The sequence below is a fragment of the Eurosta solidaginis genome, chromosome 4, assembly GCF_040869045.1.
Source record: "Eurosta solidaginis isolate ZX-2024a chromosome 4, ASM4086904v1, whole genome shotgun sequence".
NCBI classification, from domain to species: domain Eukaryota; kingdom Metazoa; phylum Arthropoda; class Insecta; order Diptera; family Tephritidae; genus Eurosta; species Eurosta solidaginis.
Window position 1 is genome coordinate 252,899,666 of NC_090322.1, and position 25,188 is coordinate 252,924,853.

The 25,188-nt window shown below is 38.2% G+C and overlaps 1 protein-coding gene across 1 annotated transcript; it reads left to right on the forward strand.

Annotated features, from left to right (window-relative positions):
- Positions 1 to 130: 130 nt before the first annotated feature.
- Positions 131 to 5,975, forward strand: TAF1C-like (TATA box-binding protein-associated factor RNA polymerase I subunit C-like). Its single transcript, XM_067785724.1, has 5 exons — positions 131 to 288; positions 346 to 685; positions 3,188 to 3,382; positions 3,448 to 4,701; positions 4,905 to 5,975. Exons 1-5 carry the CDS (start codon positions 229 to 231, stop codon positions 5,537 to 5,539), a joined length of 2,484 nt encoding a protein of 827 aa, XP_067641825.1. The 5' UTR covers positions 131 to 228; the 3' UTR covers positions 5,540 to 5,975.
- The last annotated feature ends 19,213 nt before the right edge of the window (positions 5,976 to 25,188 follow it).

A 25,188-nucleotide genomic window follows, 5' to 3' on the forward strand; every position in this document is an offset into this window, starting at 1 on the left:
CACGACAGAAAAGGTCGCAGAAACAAGACATAACGGGAATGTTCGCGGAAATGTCCGTGTCGTGTATTTGGCGCTTTAGCAAGATAGGTCATATTTAAAAGCAGGCAGCACAACACCTTTTGATTGCACCTAAAATATCGATACACTTCGATAAGTTTTTAGCTGAAATGAGCACGTGTATTTGGTTTTTAGTAAAGATAAAGTTTTTAGTAAACAAAACAAAACTAAATGCCTACACGCCCTTATAAACAACATTTCCAGAGGAAGTATTCCAAGAATAACACAGAAGTAAGTAATGTAAGCTACTAATTTTAACAATGTGTGAGTGGTTTTCTACTCCTACAGAAAAATGGAAGTGCTCCCAAGGAGAGTATTCCATCGTCTTCACATGGCAAATATACTGGTACTAAGGAGTTGGATAGACTCTTATTGCACAACTCAGATGATCTTACGTTGCGCGAAAGACATTGTCTATTTCCTGCTTTTAATGTCGGACAAACACCATTAGATAGTATCGATGAATTGCGCTTATATCCAAGCTGTGAAATTTCGACGCCCTGCCCAATTTATGTGGCAAACAGGCAATGCAAACACATTGATATTTGCCACCGGCGTACAATGGCGCGTGAGTTATTTCGTAAACGTGTTCATACATCACGTACGCGTTATCTGACAGCACAAAGAGGTTAGTTGAGATAGGAATAATTATTTTATGCGGGTTTGAAGAAAATAGCTGAAATGGAGTTGTGGTTGTTGTTTTGGTGATAAGGACACACCCCGAAAGCATTGGGGAGTGTTATCGATGTTGATGGTCCTTTGCCGGATGCAGTTCCGGTACGTTCCGGTAACAAGCACCGTTAGTGTACTAGCCTGACCATCGGGAACGATTTGGTGTGACAACATGAAACCTTCTAGGCCATCCCGTCATCCATCCCCCTAGATCCATAAAGAAATTGTGGTCGTCAGAGCGTCGGCTCTTAAAAAAACAGGATACGCCACGGTTAGGTAAGGTTGACAATTGGGTTGGATAAGTAATATATATTGCGCTGGCAACCTCTTGAGAGGGTTGCGCTACACAACCCCTTGAATCATTTTGGTATATTAGTCGTTTCTTACGACAGGCATACCTACCGCGGGTATATTCTAAGCTCCCTAACCCGCTGGGGCGTTTCTTTGTCTTTACCCCAAGTGCTGCCGGCAAGAGATTTTAGGTATAATTGCGGTTGCCAAAATTTTTGGGTGTAATGCCATCGACGTGGATGTCCAATATGGTCGATATTTGCCGCGTCCATGTTGTAAATAAGATAAAACTGTAGGATACAATAGTGACTCCTTCTGGTGGTGCAGGTGGCTTCGATGTAGAAGGTATACAAAAGCGATGATAGCACACCACCCTGTGGTACCCCTTGTTTGATTCTTCTGGGTTTATATGTTATGTTCCTGAATTGCATCGATGCTTGTCGACCAGACAGATAATTCGCTGTCCACCTTTTGAGACTTGGAGGAAGCGAGAGCCCTTCCAAGTCTTGCAGTTGTTGTTGTTTGTAGCAGTGCTTCGCCCCCCTAACAGCTGCGACCGATCACAAATTGTCATGAATATCCTCTAACGGGAGTCCAAGGAAACTTGCTGTTTCAACAGGGGTGGACCATAATGAAAGGGGTGCTAGAGGCGTTAGTTCCACAGTTAAAGAGATGGTTGGTGTCATGTGGGGACACATTGCAAGCGGGGCATACATTTTGTATGTCGGGGTTAATTCTGGATAAGTAAGAGTTTAACCTGTTACAGTATCCAGAACGGAGTAGAGCTAGAGTGCCTCGCGTTTCCCAGGGGAGTATGCGTTTTTCCTCCTCAAGTTTTGGGTACTGTGCTTTGAGTACTGGATTAACCGGGGAATTCCTGGCATAAAGGTCCGACGCCTGTGTGTGGAGTTCACCAAGGACCTGCTTGTGTTTTTTTGCTTCATACGGCTGAGTTCTCAGGTGCCGTATTTCCTCAAAATGCTTATGGAGATGACTCCTTAAGCCCCTGGGCGGTGTTGGCTCATCAATCAGATGTCTGTTGGGATGCCCAGTTTTCTGGGTATTCAACAGGAACTGTTTGGTTAGCATCTCATTTCTCTCCCTGATGGGAAGTATTCTCGCCTCATTATGTAGATGGTATTCTGGAGACATAAGAAGACAGCCCGTGGCGATTCTGAGAGCAGTATTTTGGCAGGCCTGTAGCTTCTTCCAGTGGGTAGTTTTTAGCCTTGGCGACCATATAGGGGACGCGTAGCACGCAATCGACTGGCCAATTGCTTTGTATGTGGTAATGAGCATGGAACTTTTGCTCGGGCATTGCGTGAAATGAATGCTTTATTTTCAATCACAAACCATGTTGACTTTGCTTCCTCAAAATCACACTTTGTAAAAACACTTAATGCAATTTGTTAGTAAAAAACTTGTGTTTTTGTATTAAAAATAAAATAAATGTAAGGCGCGATAACCTCCGAAGATATCTAAGGCCGAGCTTCTCTTCCAATTTGCGTCGTGCTCCTCTTGATGTTCCCTACAAATTTGCTGGACGGGACCTACATGTTTTATGTCGACTCCGAACGGCATCTGCAAGGCAGATGAGTTTTCACTGAGAGCTTTTTATGGCAGAAATACAACCGGAGCGCTTGCCAAACACTGCCGAGGGGCGACCCCGCTTAGAAAAACTTCCTTCTAATTGAAAAACCTTATTTCTAAAATTTTGATGTTGCTTTGCCCGGGGTGCGAACCCAGGGCATACGGTGTGGCAGGCGGAGCTCGCTACCATCACCCCACCCACTGTTGCCGCCGTATATTATTCTATATAATATTTACTTCCCTATTTGGGATTTATCAAAATATATTGTTCTAGTCTGTAACGTATTTGGTACTGTAGACTTAAATAATTAAATAAATAAATTAATAAATAATTGTTTTTTTGTTTTTATCGGCCTATTGATAAATGATTCAAGGTTCGATTCGAGCTCAAGTCCAGAACAATAATTTTTTTCATTATCAATTTCATTATCATTCAATTATCATTAGAAAAAAATTATTGTTCTGGCCTTGAGCTCGAATCGAACCTTAAATAAATAAATAAATAAATGCCAGTCATCTGGAACTTACCGAACACTTTCGAAATTTAACCGTGTTATTATTTTTTCTATTTCTAAAGTAAAAAAACTGAAATCGAACGACAAAGAGCGAACTTATCACTCATCATTATTCGTACTCGCTCAGCGTTTGGAATGTGAACCAGATCCATACTTTCATGGTAGCTACGATTATTACTATACTGGAGGCAATCTTTGTATATTGGGAAATGGCGAAAATGTGCTACATGTTGATGGCGAAAATTTAAATAATTTAAGTAATTATATATTAATTATAAATATTTAATGCGAATAACTAACTTCACTCTCATTCTTTTTGCAGATATTGGTGTATTACCAAAATTTACACGTTTCGCCAATAGCTTTTTGCTTCCCATTAGCTCTTTGCAATTACAAGACGAAGACGAAGTATTCGAAGTGCGCCCTATTGCAAGCATACGTGAAAATTGCGCCAACTATTTTGCTGTTCGGCAGCGGAACACCATTACTTTACATAACTTACTACCGACAGGTGGTATGAAAGCATTAACACGTTTTAAAACTACTTCTACACCATTTATTAGTTTTACGCAATCGCCAATTGAAGCTAGTACCTTCCTTGTTACCACAATGAAACAGTGTGTACTGCTATACGACTTAAATGCTTCCACTCCAATACTAACAGTTACACAAGAGTTGTGCGCACGTGACGATGCCACAAGAGTAAGTTGGAATATGGTCAGACCCTGGCAAGGTAAAACCTATTTATATGCCAACGAAAGGAAAGTGCACATAATAGATATACGAACCACACCAGAACAATGGCTGAAAAATTGTGGCTGTGGCTATAAAAATAATAATAATTTTGAATGTGATTTTATATCTTCGATTGCCAAAAGTGAGTTTCGAGATTTAGCTTATGTAGCTACAAATCATAAATTACATTGCTTAGATCTACGTTTTTTGGGTGATGATTTTGAAACGGGCGCAGCTGCAATTTGTCATTGGACGCATCAATTGGAATATGCTCCTGCTTTTGTCGAAACCTTTCGTAATGGTGCAAATGAATTTATAGCGCTCAGTAGCGCCTTGGCAGATGATATGTGCATTTGCGAACTTACACGAGAGCATGCAGCACGTACTGTAGAGCGTGGTGATGTTGAAGCTCACAATAACTCGCCGGATATGGCACGCTCCACCAGAAAAAGTGTGTACAAATCCTATTGCTTACCATATCTACCGCCAACACTCGAGAACGCCTATCAGCAGTCGCGTGTTGCAGGCAAATGTTTACAGCCTGATGCTGATTTGAAGTCACGTATAAAACGCTGTAGCACCGGTTTGGCATTCTATGATACTGGTACATTTTCAGAGTGTATTGGCGAAGATGATTGTGCCACATTTGCTTTATTGCTGATGGCAAATTCAATTGGTGACTTGCATGCGCATCGTTTGATCGAAACAGACGAGAATTATGAGGAGACAGGAACTCGGTCTGTAAACGTATCTGATGAAAATACTATGCACGATTATGCGAAGCGCGTTTGTGAACTTACGCAACCAAATTTAAACTATACTGAAGTTGTGAATTTGAAAGGTAACATTCATAGATTTTCGTGTTGGAAGTGTTAAACTGCGATGTCCCGGGTTTATCCCTTTCATTTTGAGACTGCCGCCAATTTCGCAATAACATCCGCCGCTCCCAATACCGTACATGAGTCGTAGTTTCGCGCTTTCTTTAGGGACTACATTTTGTTGCAATTTTGTGTAATCTAAAAAAAAAAAACATATTTTTTTCAGGTACGCGTAATGTTTTTCGCTGCAATCGTTTAAGTAAACCATTAAATTTTGATGAAGATGATAACATCAAAGCAGACGATATAACAACAAAAGGGCGCGGTTTGGGTCGTTGGCGAAAATCTATCCAAACATTACATTCATATAAAGATGCATTAGCGCAAGATTTACTATCTATATGGGATATTGATTATGATCCCGATGATAAGAATAATAAATTATATTCTCACATAAAACGTGAATTGGGTATGAAACCTGAACCCGAAAGTCTTGTTAGTTCTTGGTTAGATACAAATATTAAAACAGTGGAATCACCGTTACTACCACAAACTATTGCAACGAATTCTGCTCTATTAGATTCATCTATTCTGACTATAGTACATACACCTTTTATTGATACAAATACAACTATTGAAATCGAGAACTCCTTTAATAATGAAAACAATTTCTTGAATCCAAATATTACCTGCACGTTTGGTGAATTTATGACTGATGGTCCTACAACCCAACAACAATCAACACAAGCTTTGGATGCTATAATGAAAATGCCCAACTCACCGACAGAACAGGAAGAGTTCATATCAATAAAAGCAAAACCTAAACCAGTCAAGAAGACAAAATATGTTAAAGGTTTTTAATAGTGTATTGAAGCCGTTAAGACTAAGAGTCATGTTAGTACGTTGTGAGTGAAATAGTAATAGAAACAGAACTATAAACCACTATACAAATGAGTATAATGAAAAAAGGACGGATGTATTTATTTAAAAAATTCCGATGTTTCCAACGGTTTTTCGATACCTCGAACAATGCGATTCTCACATTACGAGATTAGGCTACACTTAGTTGTAGCCAAATTGATATTTTCTTCATCTTCTAGCCTATTAGACTATATCTATTGTACAAATTTGTTCAGAGTGTGAATTTTCGAAAAAACTTTAATATGTTTATGTAATTCAAATATTTATCAAATCCTTTAGTTTTTTTTAGTTTCATACGTATTTATCAACAATAAACACAGTTGCATTTAAATTAGAAAACATTTCTAGTTGATAAATTTACTGCCTGTACGAAAATGATATACAATTATGATGTCGTAATTAACGATGTTTACGTATAATCGATCTATAACACTAGTCAACAAGAGAAACTACTTTGAAGTCTAACTATTTAATTTCGATGTATTATGGCCCCCTAAGTACAAAAACACCCAAAATTTAAAATTCTATGGATACGATTTTTTGTTTTTTTTCTTTTTCTAAAATCACGAATTTTCACAGAGGTCTTTCCACTTATTTTATCATCTTTTGGATTTACTTATCTAAATTCGTTGAGAGAAACACCACTGGATTCACCGCAAAATTTTCTTCAAGTCTTGCTAAGAAAATTTTTTATATGATCGACGGTTGTGAAGTTATTCACATAAAAATGTAAAAAAAATTTTTTTTTTGCAAAATCGAAAATTTTTTTATTTTTCAAAAATTCATAAAAAATCGAAGGTTTTCAAAACTTACCATTTTTATTTCACGGTCTTAAAACTGTTAACATTATAAATAATTGAAACCTTATTTCGTGAAAATACATGAATAAATGTTGGTTTTATTGACAATAAAGTGAAAATACCCAGTTTAAAGAAAAATTTGCATATCAAGCCTATTATTGTTTTTGACAAACAAATTAATTAGGTATGACATTTTGTGCATTACTGTATGGAAAATTTAAGTTGCCAACGCGGGTTTTCGTAAGAAAGAAATATGGTCATATATATTTGTTATCAAATAAATACAACTTTTTCCTTGAGGCATTTCTTGCGATGTTCTTAGAATGCTTAAATCATAAAAACAAAAAATCAAATTATCACACCGTCATAGAAACTGTTATACCTACCTACTGAACATCCCAGCCTGCACAGGCTATTTCCCATAGCATATGAAGTTTTTTTGAAAACCTCTTTTTTCAAACCCTTTCGCTGGTAGTGGTTAAAAAATTTACAGACTCATTAGATGCCTGCCCTGCAACAGCAAAAAACTATTAATTGGTAAGTGAATTTTAAAAAAATGAATAATAACAGTAGAAAATTCGTCTGCAAAAATGACCCGAATATACTTTGATATGTTTGTGGTCTTTACACTACAGCAAAAGGGCGGAGAAATTTCACTATTTCACTACAAAAGGATTATTTTAAAATAGATGTTGAGAATTCAGAAAATTACAGTAGACAAGCAAAAATTAGACACTATTTTTAAATATTTCAAGTACTAATGTTTGTAGAATTTCTTTAAAAAGGTAGATAAATAGCTAAATAAACAAAAATATTAAAAATATGTATTTTCCCTTCATTCACTTAATTGTTAATAATATTACCGTTTATCCATGGATTTTCAGGAAATAAAGCTTGCCTTATTTGGAATGTTCACAGTTATACGATCATCTAATAAAGGTTGCAAGTTTTTTTCTCTTTCGATTTTTTTACGAATTAAAGAAGAAAAAAAAAATGGAAATTTTTAATATAAAAAATCGATTTTTTTATAATGCGATGCAAATAACTCTGAAACCAATAAGTATTTAAAAAAATGGTATTTAAACAATTTTAAGGTAATTTCATTTGCTATTATAAGCTGTTTTCTCCAACAAAATCGGACAACACGTTCCAGAGATATGATAAAATCAATGGATCTCCCTTTTCAAAAAGGGCAAATTTTAGAAAAAAAAAAAAACGTTTCCATAGAATTTTAAATTTCGAACATTTTTATAATTAGGGGACTATAGCAAATAAAAAAAAATAGTGGTGATCCAGGGTAATGCAAAAAGTTTAATTTTGTAGAGCAGTGTAATTAGTATTTAATATAATAATATGGCTTATCATTTTACTTCATTTAGTTTTTCTAACAGCAGTACTATTTTGAATATATCTAAGCTGATTAGGCAGTTTTACATCTGCGGTAAGGCATGCATAAAGGGGCAGTTGTCTGACTGGTTGATGTACTCGTGAAGGAAAGTGTCGACATCACCGCCATTCAGTAAGCACGATGGCGGATGAACACAAGCGGGCGAAATGGGAGGAGCACCTAAGTGGTTGTACCCTCTCTGCCGGTGTAGGTAAACTTTGGTCCACCGTTAAGTCCCTATCGAATCCGTCTAGGCACAATGACAAAGTTTCCATCGCCTTTGGGGATAAAGTGCTGTCGGATGCGAAAAAATGCGTGAAAGATTTTTGATGACAGTATATAATGCATTCTACGGTCAACAAAGATAGACCGAAGGCCAACAGACACGCACATAAATATAAATTCAGCGCGTCACCAATTACCATCACCGCCAAAGAGGTTAAGGATGCCATCGGTCAAGCTAAACCATCCAAAGCAGTGGGCCCAGACGGCATGGCCATGCCGATGCTTAAAAGCCTAGGCAAAAAGAGTTTCAAATATTTAGCACATGTCTTCAACCTGTCTCTTTCCACCTTTGTCGTACCCGAAAAATGGGAAATGGCCAAGGTGGTCCCGCTACTAAAGCCTGGGAAACCAGCTAACATAGGTGAGTGCCATCGCCCGATATCTCTCCTATCGCCAGTAGCCAAGACGCTTGATGCCATTTTGCTCCCCTACTTCAAAGCAAACAGTACTCGGTGCGCTAGACTTATCAAAAGCTTTTGATACAGTCAACCATGGCACGTTACTGCAAGACCTGGAAGGGTCTACCCATATCTTAAAAGGTGGACCGAAAATTATCTGGGTGGTCGGCAGGCATCGGTGCAATTTAGAAATGAAACATCAAAATCAAGAAGAATTAAACAAGGGGTGCCACAGGGTGGTGTCCTATCCCCACTTTTGATTAATTTCTACACATCTAAGCTACATTCGCCACCAGAAGGAGTTACTATCGTTTCCTACGCCGATGACTGCACAATAATGGCCACAGGCCCAGACCCACAAATCGATGAGCTTTGCAACAGAATAAACGGCTACCTCCATGATCTCTCCAGTTTTTTCGCCTCGCGAAACCTGGCATTATCACCGACTAAATCCTCCGTGACCTTATTTACAACATGGACGTCCCAAATGTCGACAATTTTGAACATCCATGTCGATGGCACTACGCTACAGACTGCCCTAGACCCCAAAATCTTGGCTGTGACGTTTGATCAGGATCTACATTTTGGTGAGCACGCAGCCGCAATTGTTCCGAAAATCCAGAGGCGTAATAAAATCCTCGAATCCCTTGCTGGCAGCACTTGGGGAAAAGACAAAGAAACGCTCATTACCACATACAAAGCAATTGGCCAGCCGATTGCATGCTACGCGTCCCCTATATGGTCGCCAAGCCTAAAAACTACCCACTGGTAGAAGCTATAGGCCTGCCAAAATACTGCTCCCAGAATCGCCACGGGCTGTCTTTTTATGTCTCCAGAACACCACCTACATAATGAGGCGAGAATATATATGCAGAGAAATGAGATGCTAACCAAACAGGTCCTGTTGAATACCCAGAAACCTGGACATCCCAACAGACATCTGATTGATGAGCCAACACCGCCTAGGGGCTTAAGGAGTCATCTCCGTAAGCATTTTGAGGAAATACGGCCCTTGAGAACTCAGTCGTATGAAGCAAAAAAACACAAGCAGGTCCTTGGTGAACTCCACAAACAGGCGTCGGACCTTTATGTCAGGAATTGCTCGGTGAATCCAGTACGCAAAGAACAGTACCCAAAACTTGCGGAAGAGGAACGCATACTCCCCGAATCACTCTAGCTCAACTTCGTTCTTAATACTGTAACAGGTTAAACTCTTACCTATCCAGAATCAACCCCGACATACAAAATGTATGCCCCGCTTGCAATGTGTCCCCACATGACACCAACAATCTCTTTAATTGTAATGTGGAACCAACGCCTCTAACACCCCTTTCATTATGGTCCACCCCTGTTGAAACAGCAAGTTTCCTTGGACTCCCGTTATAGGATATTGATGACAATTTGTGATCGGTCGCAGCTGATAGGTGGGGCGAAGCACTGCTACAACAACAACAACAGGGGAGAAGGCAGAAGAACAATATGGCCTTAAGACGTATATAACAGTAGTCATAACGGAAAAAGTTTAATTTGGAGCCAATGCGCGGGTTATGGCTGAACGTCACACCACCAGCCATATCAAGGCAAGATACTTCAATATAAATACTACGCCAATAGAAGATGCGATCGAAGTAGATATGGACTCTTTCTACAAGAGGCGTGAGGGTGGGCAAAGAAGGGTTCCTCAGTCTTATAGTCCAAAAATTTTGCAACCAAGCCAAGTAGGTGGTCTCCTGATAGAACAAGCGCATAGAACCCGTCGGCTTGTGTAATTTATTTGCTCACACTAAGGATGTGTAATGCAAAGCTCCTTAAACTTCGAGATACTGTGAGCTATGAACTTAATGCTTCGAAATCTGGTATCTTCGAAACTTATGTATATGCCATGTAAGCAGAATTGGAGTGAAAATTAATCTTTCTTGCATATGTGTCTACGATGAACAGGAGAGGGGGTTTTTCAAATCAAAATTTCGGTTTTCGTTTTGGTTCAGGTTTCGAAGAATGAAACGGTTTCAACGGTTATGGTCTTGGTGTCCTTATTTTAAATAAAATAAATAAATAAATGTAAGGCGCGATAACCTCCGAAGAGATCTAAGGCCGAGATTCTCTTCCAATTTGCGTCGTGCTCCTCTTGATTTTCCCTACAAATTGGCCGGACGGGACCTACATGTTTTATGCCGACTCCGAACGGCATCTGCAAGGCAGATGAGTTTTCACTGAGAGCTTTTTATGGCAGAAATACACCCGGAGCGCTTGCCAAACACTGCCGAGGGGCGACCCCGCTTAGAAAAATTTTCTTCTAATTGAAAAACCTTATTTCTAAAATTTTGATGTTGCTTTGCCCGGGGTGCGAACCCAGGGCATACGGTGTGATAGGCGGAGCATGCTACCATCGCACCACGGTGGCCGCCCTAATCAAAATAATGCTTACAGATTCGGTTTGAAAAAATTAGCGGTTTGAAATGATTACAGTATTGTTTTAACTCTTTTAGATATCGAAATATCGGTTTCCGTTTAATCCTACACTAGCATGAATGTTTGAGATTCGAGTTCAATACTCAGCTCCCGAGAAGCTAGCTGATGAAGAAGTCAAAAACATGTCCTAGTAACCATCGCCGTTTGTAAACTTTGCAATTTATATCTAATATCAATAACAAAAACAATTTTATAAAAGCAATATGAGCATATCTCGCTAATTAAATACAGATGAAACGGTTATTGTTTAGGTAAAATTAATTTTCAAATCCAAATATCGGTCTCCGTTTCGATGCCACTTTTGAAACCTAAAGCGGTGACAAACGATTATGGGTGCGGTAATTTTTAATTTATATTTTTGTCAAATTAAAATATTGGTTATGACTTTCGCATTAAAAAAAGGAATATCGGTTTAAATTTCGGTTTCAGCTTTGGAAAAAGTAACCGTTAAAACGATTTTGGTCACGGTTTAATTATTTTTCTTATCGAATTTATGGTTAAGGCTTCAGCTGAAACGATTTCAAATGATAACAGCTGCGTTTTGACTCTTTCTCAAATCAAATTATTTTTCTAATCGAAATTTGAAAAGGAATATCTGTGTCCGTTTCGGCTCTTGCTTGGGAAAATGAACGGTTTCAAAAGATTACTGTTTCGGTTTAACATCTTGTCAAATGGCAATGTCAGCTTTCGCTTCGGTAAAGGTAGTACAAATGGAAATGCTGATGCAATGTCACGAAAACCATGTTATTTGGAATGCAAGCACTGTCCAAAAGCTGAGGCTAAAGAACACATTATGGATGTCCGCCTAATGACTATAACGTGTGCGGATGAGTGGGACAAGGAAGAACTAAGGAAGTGTCAGCTAGAATATACAGATCTGTCACATGTTATGCAAGGGCTTGAACGTAACGAAATACCCAATAGAGAGGAGATGTCAGCGGAGAGTCCTATTGCGATGTCATATTGGGCACAGTGGAACAGTTTAAAATTGATATCCGGTCGCTTGCATCGAGTATGGGAGAGTGAGGATGGTCAATGTAAGAGGAAACTGATAGTTGTTCACAGGAAAAGGATTCCTGCCGTTGTCAACGAGCATCTGGGAATCACTAAGATGCTCGAGAAAATTAAGCAGAGATTATATTGGGTTGGTTGTCGTCAGTCGGTCACTGAATGGATTCCCAACTGCGAGGTTTGCAGCAGGGCGAAAACTTCCAAACCCCGAAGTCATGGCCAGATGAAGCAATATAACTCAGGTGCGCAATTTGAAAGAATGCCTATGGATGTCGCAGGTCCTTTTCCTACTAGCAACTGCGGAAACAAATATGTACTGGTGGTTATGGATTATTTCAGCAAATGGCCAGAGGTATACCCAATCCCAAATCAAGTAGCGGAGAGAAATGCCAAGAAATCCACCGGTGTCTTGGAGGAAGAGATGAGGGAAATACACGATCTTGTAAGACAACGAACTAAGATTATGAGTTACAAGATGAAAGACAGATATGATAAAGCAATTAATTCGGAAGGTTTTCGGGAAAGAGATTTGGTGCTGTTATACAAGCCACAGCGAAAAAAAGGCTTGTCAGCGAAATTGCAGTGTAATTGGGAAGGCCCATACAAAGTTGTAAAACGGATAAATGATGATGTAGTTTACCGTATACAAACCGTTGGCAAACTACGAAACAAAATGAAAGTGGTTCATTTGGAAAGGCTGGTAGCGTTTAGATCAGAAAATTTGATCGGGACGATCCGATTTAGATGGAGGGCAGTGTGGCGAACTTAGGCATCACTAAGCTGTTAGTAAATAAAGGCACAACAACAAAAACATTAAATCAAGCTACACTTGTGTACATGAAGACATCAATCATCATATATACGCATACATAGAAGGCGACGAAGAGATAACTCACTCACACACGTGTAGTCAATAGCCGCAGATGTTACTCGCACATACACACGCATATAGCTCAATTACCAAGCTGGAGATACAATAGTTCTAGAAGGCGAAACGTCTAGACCTTAGTGGAAATATGCGGACAAGGCAACAGAGAGTATAAAAGCAGTGCAAGCTGAGGAATGATTAAACAGTTTGATTTAAACACGCTATTAGTTGTGAAGTGAAGTATAATTGTGAAGTACTCCCGAAGTAATCTAAATAAAGACCAGTTTGCAATACTGAATATTGTAGTGATTTATTCAACAGTTTTGCGATTCGAACGTTATCAGAAGGTTTCAAATAAGCGGAATTTCACAAAAATCGTTAAAATACTTTGAACAAAATCTTGATTATGTAATCGCGCTTAGTTTCGAACAGTGTTGTTACTCAAAATGTATTGCACTGCTCCCAACTCTGGTTAAGTGCCAGTCTCCGATAGAACATAGTAGCAGTTTGGAAAAAGATGAAACTAATAACTTGTACGCTTTGTTCTTTTCATAAAAATATAAGCCTAACATAATAAGAAGTTTCTATAGAAATGTCATTTTAAAAAGCTGTATAAATATTTTGTATTTTTCGTCATTACGGGCATTGAAATTTTAATTAGACACTTCTAACTAAAAATTTACTCAAGGTTAAATGGGTTAAGAAAAAAAATATTTCTTTCTATAAATATCCAAACAAGCAAAGTAAACGTAATATAAGTTTTTAATAAGTTTTCTCAAAAAAAAAAAAAAAAAATAAAGCTTAAAAAACGTGTTTGGAACCCCAAATTCTCTTTCAAAAACATCAAAAAATCTAGAGTAACAAGGTTGTTTTATTTGAAGCGAGGTAAACTCATTTTCAAAATTGCCTATAGAAGCCGTCTAAAACATTAATTTTACGATCATGAGAAAGATGGAAATATGCTTAAATCCATTACAAATTAAGGTCTCAATAACACTGAACAAAATCTTGCTTATGTCATCCCGCTTAAGTTCGAACAGTATTGTTACTCAAGATTTATTGCACTGCTCCCAACTCTGGTTATTTCGCAGTATACGATAGAACATATTAGCAGTTTGCCAACAGATGAAACTAATTAAGTGTACGATTCGTTCTTTTCAAAAAAAAAAAAAATAATAAAAAAATATAAAGCTAACATAATAAGAAATGTCTATAGAAATGTCGTTCTAAAAAGCTGTATAAATATTTTGTATTTTTCATCATTACGGGCATTGAAATTTTAATTAGGCACTTCCAAAAATTTACTCAAGGTTAAATGGGTAGAATGAAAAAAAGTGTTTTTATTTTTCAAATTCCTGGAATCTAGAAGGAAACGTTTTTGCTTATTTTTCATTCACACCACCCAATTATATATAAATAGCGTCCCCAAAATTAATCTTGGTGTAGTTTATACTTAAAAACCGGTGGAAATAGTCTTAAACTGAAATGAACTCACGCAATTATTTTGCGCTCATTTTTGTCATTCTTGGCAGCATTTTGAGTTATACGAATTCGGAATATTATATGGAAGGTGGCAGATATTCGACTATAGAGTTAAGTCCGTATTTAGTATCAATACGTGATGGCGCCCGAAATGATTGCGTTGGCTCAATAATCACTTCGCAAAAGGTCGTTACAGCTAAAACTTGTATGGATAATCCAAATAGGGTCTCGTACTCTGTTGTAGCTGGTGTAACGAATTTATGTAATATAAGAGAAAGACAAGTTCGCAAAGTGAAGGATGTTGCCTTTCCACATGGGTTTAGAGACGATACAAAACATTTGAATATTGCTGTGGTGACAGTGCATGACGAGTTCAACCTGAATGCCAGAGTACAAACAATAGAACTTTGCAGTTGTTCATTTGAAAGGATCACAGAAATAGAAGTTTTTGGATGGGGTCAGAGATTTGTAGAGGAGCTTTCGTATCCACTCCTACATAATGTCTTGCTTTCATCTGAAACTTTTCATTGTAAGGCGCTTTATAACCTACGAGGACAATCTTTCACACCAGCAATGATTTGTGCTGACCAAGCTACAGCTGATGGGTGCTTTGTAAATCGTGGAACACCGGGCGTTATAAATGGAAAGCTTTGTGCGGTGGCGGCCACCGTGGTGTGATGGTAGCGTGCTCCGCCTATCACACCGTATGCCCTGGGTTCAACTCCCGGGCAAAGCAACATCAAAATTTTAGAAATAAGATTTTTCAATTAGAAGAAAATTTTTCTAAGCGGGGTCGCCCCTCGGCAGTGTTTGGCAAGCACTCCGGGTGTATTTCTGCCATGAAAAGCTCTCAGTGAAAATTCATCTGCCTTGCAGATGCCGTTCGGAGTCGGCATAAAACATGTAGGTCCCGTCCGGCCGATTTGTAGGGAAAATCAAGAGGAGCACGACGCAAATCGGAAGAGAAGCTCGGCCTTAGATCTCTTGGGAGGTTATCGCGCCTTACATTTATTTTTTTATTTTATTTGTGCGGTGGCATCACATAATCTTGATTGTAATTATAACCGCCGTTTCCCGACTGCATTTACAAATGTAAATAATAATGAAGTTCTAAGCTTTTTAAATCAACATATTCGGCCTTAATTGCAGGGTGTTGTTATATATCGACTACTGAGTGGAAAATCCCCCTAACTCCGCAGAACGCCCCATTTCAGAAATTTTCATGCAGCTCACGTCAAAGCATATAGAAATTATTCTAAGATAGAGCTTTTTCGAAACGGCAGTTGAGATATGGTGATATTCTAATCAGCAGTCGAAATGGCGATAATTTTTTGTGTGTTATCTTGAAATAAATGTTTATAACTGCAATTTAAAAAAAAATATGTTTGATTGTATGCAATGAAAGTGTGACATATACAAATGCCTTAGGTTGTGAGATGAAACTTTATTCTTAGCTTTAAAGTTCCCTCTTAAATTAATAGAATGAGATAAAAAGAAAATTGCTGAATAAGTACTTTGTGTCCCTGGAAAACTCCGCATAAAACAACTGATGCCATCAACCTTATGGAAATCAATGTATTCTGTTATTGATGCCATAGCCATAACGCCTTAGTGATAACCATACCGTAGTTAAACAATTTGTTTTTAGTTGAGTACATAACTGAGCCTAGCCTAGCAGTTCACCAATAAATCGCTTGAAATAGGGGTAAATATCAAAAGATGTCTGGAATATTTGCTACTTTTAAAATTTGTTTATCAAGAAAAAAATTTGATAATCTGGAGCAGTATCGTTCCATACGATCACTGTAGCAGGTTTTATGTACCCGAGCGACTCGGGATTTTTACAGATCCGGGGCTGTCATTTCAGCGTAACCTCATTTAACACGAACCGAAAGTGATTTTGATTCAAACGATCAATATAAATATGTAAAACTATGGAATTGGTAGCAAATTGTTAATCTAATAATTTGTCGTGTTTTGGTGGCTAGTTCACCATGTTATTTGTTCGATTTATCATTTTTGAGCTATTATTATTCAGAAAATGCTTTTCCATTCGATGTAGAACAAGATAGCGGTCCTGATGTAGTTCAAAGAATACATAGGTTAGGTTAGGTTGAACTGGCCGGTCCATGAGGACCTCACATAGACTGATTGAGTCCGTAGTGTTACCAGAAGTTTGTTTTACGACCAAACTGAAAAACCCTATCAAAAACCAGGACCTATGTTATAAAATAACTCCGTCCTCTTGGCAAATACTAGTAGCTTCCTAGGATTTAAGCCACTTGCTGCTTCTAGATCTGACAGCTGTATCACTCCTAATAGCTGGAGTCTTAGCCTGGCAAGTGCAGGGCACGAGCACAGAACGTGCTCGATCGTTTCCTCCTCCAAACCGCACTTCCTACATATGCTATCACTGACCAAGCCTAATTTAAAGGCATGTGACGCCAGAAGGCAGTGCCCCGTTAGAATACCCGTCATGAGTATACAGTCCTCTCTTTTTAATGATAGAAGCAACTTTGTTAGTCTAAGGTTGTAAGACCTACACATAATCTTCGACACTTTACAGCCCCGCGCTTGAACCCACTCCTTTCCCGCTTGGTCGATCATGTGCACTTCTCGCCTTCGGTTAATCTCGCCCAGTCTAATTGGCACGCTTCAAGGAATCCGCCCTTTTTAGCTAGTTCATCCGCTTTTTCATTCCCATCTATTCCCATCTGCCCTGGGACCCAATATAGATGTATGCTTCTCCCTGTCCCGCTCCACTCCACAGACTGCTTACACTCTAACACGCATTTAGATGCTGTGCTATGCGAGATTATTGCCTTAATTGCGGCTTGACTGTCAATATAGAATAGAGAATACATACAAGTTTCAAAAAAATATACCGGCAGTGAACGTTTGGGATGTCAGTGACCAAGAACTGTCAACCTCCTAATCCAGGGTGTTATACAGACCGTACCTATTAGATGATTTGAAGCCAGGGGGTATTTCGGCTGTTTTTGAACGGAGCCTTCTCGGGAAGTAATGACGGCCTTACCACAGCAAGGGGTGCTGTTGTGGCGGACGGTTTTTATCTCCATTTTTAACATTCGGACGCTGAGCCTGTTATGTAAAAAAGTCACAGTATCTTTGTATATATGCAAGTCACTTAAAATATATGTAAGAGAACACAAATGGGTATATAATGTTCGGTTTCGTCCAAACTTATACTGCCTTACTTGTTTTCTATTAAAATCAAAACATACGCTCTCATTTAAAAAAAGTTTCTTCACTATTGGTAAAAAGAACTCAATTGGATAGAGTTTTCTCGATACCTTTTACTGAGTATGGGTACTAGCATCGATACTTTGATCCGAGTATATTATATCGGCCTAAACACCCGCACCGTTAGTTCTGCTTACTCCAAACTGGAAAAAGAAGCGGTAAAGATGGGTTTGATGGTGAATGAGGACAAAACGAAGTACCTGCTGTCATCGAGCAAAGAGTCAGCGCATATGCGCCTCGGCAACCACGCTACTGTTGGCAGCCATAATTTCGAAATAGTAAAAGAGATAGAAGGAACCAGCATCAACACTAGCAACAACTCTGAAATCCAGCGAAGAATCACTCTTGCCAATAAACGCTGCTTTGGACTAGGTAGGCAATTGAAAAGTAAAGTCCTCTCTCGGCAAACGAAAATCATACTCCACAAGTCACTTATTGTACCCGTCCTGCTATATGGTGCAGAAGCATGGACCATGACAACATCAGATGAAGCGGCTCTGGGAGTGTTCGAGAGAAAATTTCTTCGAAAGATTTATGTACCTCTACGCGTTGGCGATGGCGAGTATCGCAGAATATTTAACAATGAGCTGTACGAGCTCTACGCAGACATCAACACAAAAAAAAAATAAATGTAAGGCGCGATAACCTCCGAAGAGATCTAAGGCCGAGCTTCTCTTCCAATTTGCGTCGTGCTCCTCTTGCTTTTCCCTACAAATTGGCCGGACGGGACCTACATGTTTTATGCCGACTCCGAACGGCATCTGCAAGGCAGATGAGTTTTCACTGAGAGCTTTTCATGGCAGAAATACACCCGGAGCGCTTGCCAAACACTGCCGAGGGGCGACCCCGTTAGAAAAATTTTCTTCTTCTAATTGAAAAACCTTATTTCTAAAATTTTGATGTTGCTTTGCCCGGGGTGTGAACCCAGGGCATACGGTGTGGTAGGCGGAGCACGCTACCATCACACCACGGTGGCCGACATCAACATAGTCCAGCGAATTAAAACGCAGCGGCTGCGCTGGCTGGCCATATTATGCGAATGAAAGATGACGCTCCGGCCAAGAAAGTGTTTCTATCGGAACCCGCCTATGGAAGCACAGGTAGAGGGCGGCCCCCACTCCGCTGGAAGGACCAGGTGGAAAACGATTTAAACTCCATTGGTGTGACCAATTGGCGCCGGTTGGCGGAGAAAAGGAACGACTGGTGTGCCTTGTTGGATGGCCATAACCGTTTAAACGGTTAAGCGCCAATTAAGTATGTAAGTATTTTATGAGTATCGGTATCGGTACTTTCTCTAAAAGTTCTATCACTACCGAATCCAGCAGGTATTCTCATAAAACTCATAAATTGCTACAGATTTTGTAAACTTTTAACAATGCGCCATGATATTATAGCTATTCATGTACATTGTTGTAAAGAAACGCCCTTTTCATTACTTAGCAGAGGGTTAGAGGTTAAATTTTGTATCTCAGAATCTGTTCCCAAAAATTCATTATAGCGGAATTAAAGCAATATCGGCTTTTCATAATTTATAACCAATACATTAACAGCCGACAGTTTTGGACTAAGCTCTAAGGTAAAGCTTTCTTCAACAATTTTTGTGCCAGTGATTTTTTTACTCAACCGTTATACTCATATAGCAGTATACGTGAGATATGATTAAAATACTCACGTCTAAGTATATAAATAATATTAAAAAATACTTGTTGCGATTCCGAGCTTGCGGGGGCTACAACATTCACAGGCAGATCGCAAAAGGGGTAATGGTGGTGGCCTTGCCTTTATTACCCATCACACCGTGCAATATAGTCTATTTCAACCTAATATCAGCCGCAGGGATAAAACCTTAGAAACTCAAGGCATAACCATCCGGTCAGGCGATGTTGACCTAGACATAATTAACATCTATATTCCTCCTACCACCTGCTGTCCAAGTGGCTATCGCCTCGATATCAGCACGCTACTCTGTGGCGAAAACCACCTTATCCTTGGCGATTTCAACGCTCACCACGATCTCTGCCATTCCAACTTGCCAGTCGACAGCAGAGACAGGCAGCTAGCAGAGCAAAAAGACAATATGACTTTCTGCATGAAAAACGGCGATAACACCCGGTGAATTTCAGGTAATTGCCACAGCTCGCCTGACATCTCAATCCTCAGCGCAGGGCTCATAAACTGCGTTGGATGGCAGTGGATGCTTATTTTAGCTTCTGACCACCTGCCCATACTCCTTTCAATACAGTGACGTGCCAATTTCATCACCTATGAAAAGCGGAATTTTATTAATTTTAAAAAAGTAAACTGAGTAAACTTTTTAATAGGTCATGAAAAAAACCTTAAAAATTAAAGTCGAAAAAGAGTAAAAAAAATGAAATTTCGCAGGCTCGAAAATAATTTTTTTTGGGTATGCGTAGTGGACTTTTTTCCTGAGCCCAAATCCTATCGAAAAATCGATGGCGCGATATCGGTTAATAAATCGACCCAGTCTAATATACATACATAACTCGGGGGTAAGTTTTTCATTCTTTCAAAGCTTCATCGCTAATTCGTTCAGTCAATACCCTGCAAAAATCGTTGGATCATGTGGTCCACTTGTGTCATACTGGAGTACTTACAATTATACTCCACTGTAATGCAGCAATGGACCAATTCATGTTTCTACACGAACGTATTGTAAGCCGATCATTGCTCGTTTTTAACGATTGTAATCACTACACGATGTTTATTGGACTGTGGGTACTCCATGGATTACTCCGATGTAATGCGGAGCTGGAGTATATGGTCCAGTCCTAGGACATCGCAATGTTAATTGGACCATATTTTTTGTATGAATTGTGGTTAATTTTGGAGCACTCGCTTGGTCCATAGCGAGTACTCCATACATGCATGCATGGAGTACTCGCGATTTTTGCAGGGTATTTTTCAGCTATGCTTGAAACACAATGCCGAGCTAAATTGACGCTGTTTATTCAGAGTGGCCATTATTTAGAAATAAAGATGAAAACCATTGCGGATAAAACAAGTGTGATATATTATCCGCCAACTGCCTCACAGGCAGCTTTTTGACAAGGTGTTCAATATGGCGGCGCATAGACCCAGCTATCTGCAGTGGTTGATAGAAAGAGATACAGAATGAGACAGCGATAGTCAATTAAAAATCAGGTGATCCATTCTATTTGTAATTTTGACGTCTATGCAGAAGTTATCACACTTGTTTTATCCACAATGATTAATTAAATGTTGAGCTGTGTTAATCCGGAGGGCGAACATTAATACTATAACCCTTTAGCTTGCATGAGTTTAAATTTTTGACAGCGCACGTACCCGGTTAGTTGAAAACATTTATTGAAAAAAAACGAAAATTTAGCAAATGTTTGTGCTAATTACCTTTTAGTTTTGAATAATATTAATCAATAGTTGGCGGTTTATTAATAATGATATCAAAACACGTCTTCCGATATCCCTCCCAATTTTTTTGAAAGTGTTTTGGCAGCAAAATTACGAATTATAAATAAAAAAAAATAAAAAAAATGTTTTTTTGGATATTATGTTTTCTTTTTTTATACTTAAAAAAATTGAACAGCCGCATCCCTTGGGATGATTGTCGTCATCGCCCGGCGGCGACGATAGAAATAAATATATCGTCGCAAAATGACGTCGCGTAAATTTCGATCTTCGCTTTCATTTTATTCACCTTTATGGAATTACGGGTATTCAATTTTTGACCAAGCGAAGTTCGTCGCGTTTATTTCGCGGCGCCAGGGCATTGTGTTTCAAACATTAGAACAAACTTATCAACCAGTACTGCAGGTTATAAAACTCACTCAAACACCAGCGCGCCCTTTACAAGAGTCAACAGCTTTCTTTTTATGTATTTTGTTGTTACATATCATTTGTTGCTGGTTTCACACCTACCCTGTATGAACCCAACAACATTTTCCTTTCACTTTCACTGTCACTTGCGTTTACACATTCAACCCCCATAAAAACCAAAAAAGTCTTTATCAATTAGCTACTCGTTACACTTGAACTTTATCGCTCCTTGGCTACTCGTTATAACCTTCATTTCATTTTGGTCATTTGGTGCGACATCCGCTCTGGTTTGCCCAAGTGCCCAAGTTGACTCGCAACTTAACAGTCTCGCCTTTTACTTTGTGACACTCGCTTGTTGTATCCGCCGTTAGTCCTTCGCCATTAACGCCACGCAGTCTAAAACCACCTCTAAACGACATGATATTATACACATAATAATTTCATTTCATTTTTTTCATCTGAGGCGTTTTGCATGTGTAATGAAAAGTTTTGAAAATAATACAATGGAAAATGTTTAAGTTAGTGCACTGTGGACAGAAAAATAAATAATTAATATTATGTTGTTTTTATTGTGAAAAAATTAGTTTGCATTACAAAAGTTGTTACGCAAACATTGGGCTTCTCATTTAACATCTGTAATTACCTATCAATGTAAATATATTTGTGTGTATGTTAGCGCTTATCTTTGGTTTGGTCGTTTTTGTTCTTTTGTTTTTTGTTGAAAAGCAATTATTGAGTATTATTATCACGTTAAATCTATTTTTATACTGTGCATTTGGATACACAAGAAAGGTGTAATGACAAAAGGATTGTTGTGAGCATTCATATCAAATACATACATATATATGTATGTACATACATCTACATACATTTACATAAGTGATTGATTGGAAAGGTTAGTTATTTATTCATACGGGGTTTTCCTCGCCAACTTATCTTATTAGGACATCCCTATTTATCCTTCGAAAAAGGTTTCTCTGATTTTTTTTCCAAATTTTGTATTTCTATGAATCTCCTGCTATGAATTTTTAAAAATCGTGCGATTTATTTTTACAACTTTGTTTCAAGACCTGAAGCCCGGTTTCTCAATGCGAGTTTAAGTTAAGTAGAGCTTAAACCTTTCACTTTGGCCACTTCAACCGTGAAGAGCAGTAAAATTGTATCTTAGCGGTCAACATTTTACCTTGAAATATATTTTTGGTCCAAATGCTGGCAAAAAGCACGTTTTTGAAAAACACCTTAAGCTAAAATCTGCAAATTTATATGCGGTTATTATTACACCGTGGAACAAATTCAGGTTAGCAAAAGTTCGGTCGATTCTGAGAGTGAGGGGTGGAAATAGAGGCTAAATTAGAAGACCCGTTTCGCGGCGTTTGTTTATGTTAATTCAAATTTTTTTTAATCGACCTTCGAACTTTGCAGTTCCAATAATTATAATGTGGAACAAAGTCAGGTTAGCAAAAGTTAGGTCAATTCTGAGTGTGAGGGTTGGAAATAAAGGCTAAATGAGAAAACCCGTATCGCGGCGTTCCTCGAACTTTGCAGTCAAATGCCGATTTTTCTTCAAAACCAACACTGAAAAAATTGATACATAAGAAATGAGAAGTAAACGAATATTAAGCTGGAAAACGCAAGTTTTGTATTATGATTGTGTTCTTTTCAAATGAAATTTATTGAAGAAACTGAGAAGCATAATATAGATCAAATAGAAAGAAAAAAGACTTAGTTTTGTGGAAAATTTGTTCAAAAAGCATGAAAAAAAAATTCCAACATTTTGCTTCATAAACACTACAAAAAATTTCTAAATCAATTTTTTATTTAATATTAATTGTTGCACAGGTCTCTAGCAATAATTTAGCTTTAACAGAAAATATCAATTAGTCGACGAGTTATAGCGAAAAAACCATACAAACAATATGCTGAAAATCGGCATTTTACTACAAAGCTCGAAGGTCGATTAAAAAAATTCGAACTAACTATAGTAATAACTATATATTTTAATAAATCTTTGTTTATTACTTAATTTAAAATTAATGTAAAGAAACTCAGTAGAAAACTTGAGTTAAATATACTTTATTTTTGTAAATTATTTTTGAATTATTTTATTTTGTATATTATTTCAAAATGAAAATTTTATTGATAGTTATTTTAAATTAAGTAATAAACAAAGATTTATTAAAATATATAGTTATTACTATACTAACATAAACAAACCCCGCGATACAGGTCTTCTAATTTAGCCTCTATTTTCACCCCTCACTCTCAGAATCGACTTTACTTTTGCTAATCTGAATTTGTTCCACCGTGTTATTAAACAAAAATATCGATAATATAAATTTTTTTAAATAAACCGTTTTCGAAATCTCTTCAAAGATTTATCTCAGCGGATTGTGATTCGAAACAACACTCCTGTAGTGGCTTTCGCTAATTCGATATTGAACATAAAATGTCGACGCGTCGTACCAACGTTCGATAAAAACTATTCGGATCGTAATTAGCTATCAAATCGCATATTTGTAAGTTGAACAACTGTGACTCCGAGATCAATTAAGGAACGATTTTTTTTAAATAAAAAGCATGATGCAATAAAACCAGACAAGTGAAGTCAATATCACAAAATGGAAGTTTTTTTGACAATACTTGCCCATATAACTTAAAGTATTGCTTCTTGATTTCTTCTGCAGCATTGATTTTTTTCAGTATCATAAAAAAATATTACATTCATCTTTTACTGAAATATAAAATAACGCACAGAAAGTAACGCCTAAAGTCTTTTGTTTTTTAGTGGACGTTGGGGTCCGCACCCCGTGGGACCGCCGTTAGGCATAACGTCACGGGGCGCGTAAATGCGATTTAGGCGCCACAACTTGGTATGCACATTTCTCTCAATTGTGTCATAACTATAAAGGCCATGCTCACCGCAGTCCAACAATCTATTTGCCCGCATATTCGGTTAACTAAATTCCTAATGAAAGGCTCCTCTCCAAAAACTCTGTGTACAGAGAGTCTTTCGCCGTGAAAATGGGGGCAGTGAAACATAACATGTTCTGCGCTTTCCAATTCGGAGGGATAGTGTGGGCAGAAAGGATCCTCCTCTGCCTCAAGCTTATGTAGATATTCCTTGAAGCCGCCGTGCCCGCTCAATATGTGTGTGAGGTGGTGTTTTCGCTCCAACCATTCTGCTATATTCCGAACGAGCATGAAAGTCCAGCGCCCTTTTATTGTTCGTGACCTTACGCTTTTCTTAGCATCTTCAGATGGTCGGCTGATTCCAATGCCATACAGATCGGCCATTTCACCTGATAGTCTGTATCTCCTCCTGTGGGCGAATATTATTTTCTTTTTGTATATGGCCCGCGGAATAGACTTCCATTTATTAGGCGTCATTTTCGCGGATATTATTTAATTGAAAGAATTACGGAGCTTCTGAGAATGTGTTCATATTGTTCACAACTCTGGAATATACAGACCGTTGACGTCAATGAGATGACTGAAGATCTGGAACAACGTCAGGAATTGCGGATTACTCATCCTGAGAGGCCTGTAATATAGAAACTAGGCACAAGACCCACCATTACCTATGTTAGCCAAGCGTCATGGTAGAGTCATTGGGCAGATGTAAAAATATATCTGCTGAAGAAATGCATTGTTTATTTAACAGCCGTTTCTTTTTTGAGTAATAAGCCACCTTTTCATAGGCCGGATCACATATGCTATTGTTTATACATTTACATTTGAAGCAAAAAAAAAAACACGTGTTTCATTATTGTGACCAAACAGCAACATATTAAAATTCCATCGAAATCAAA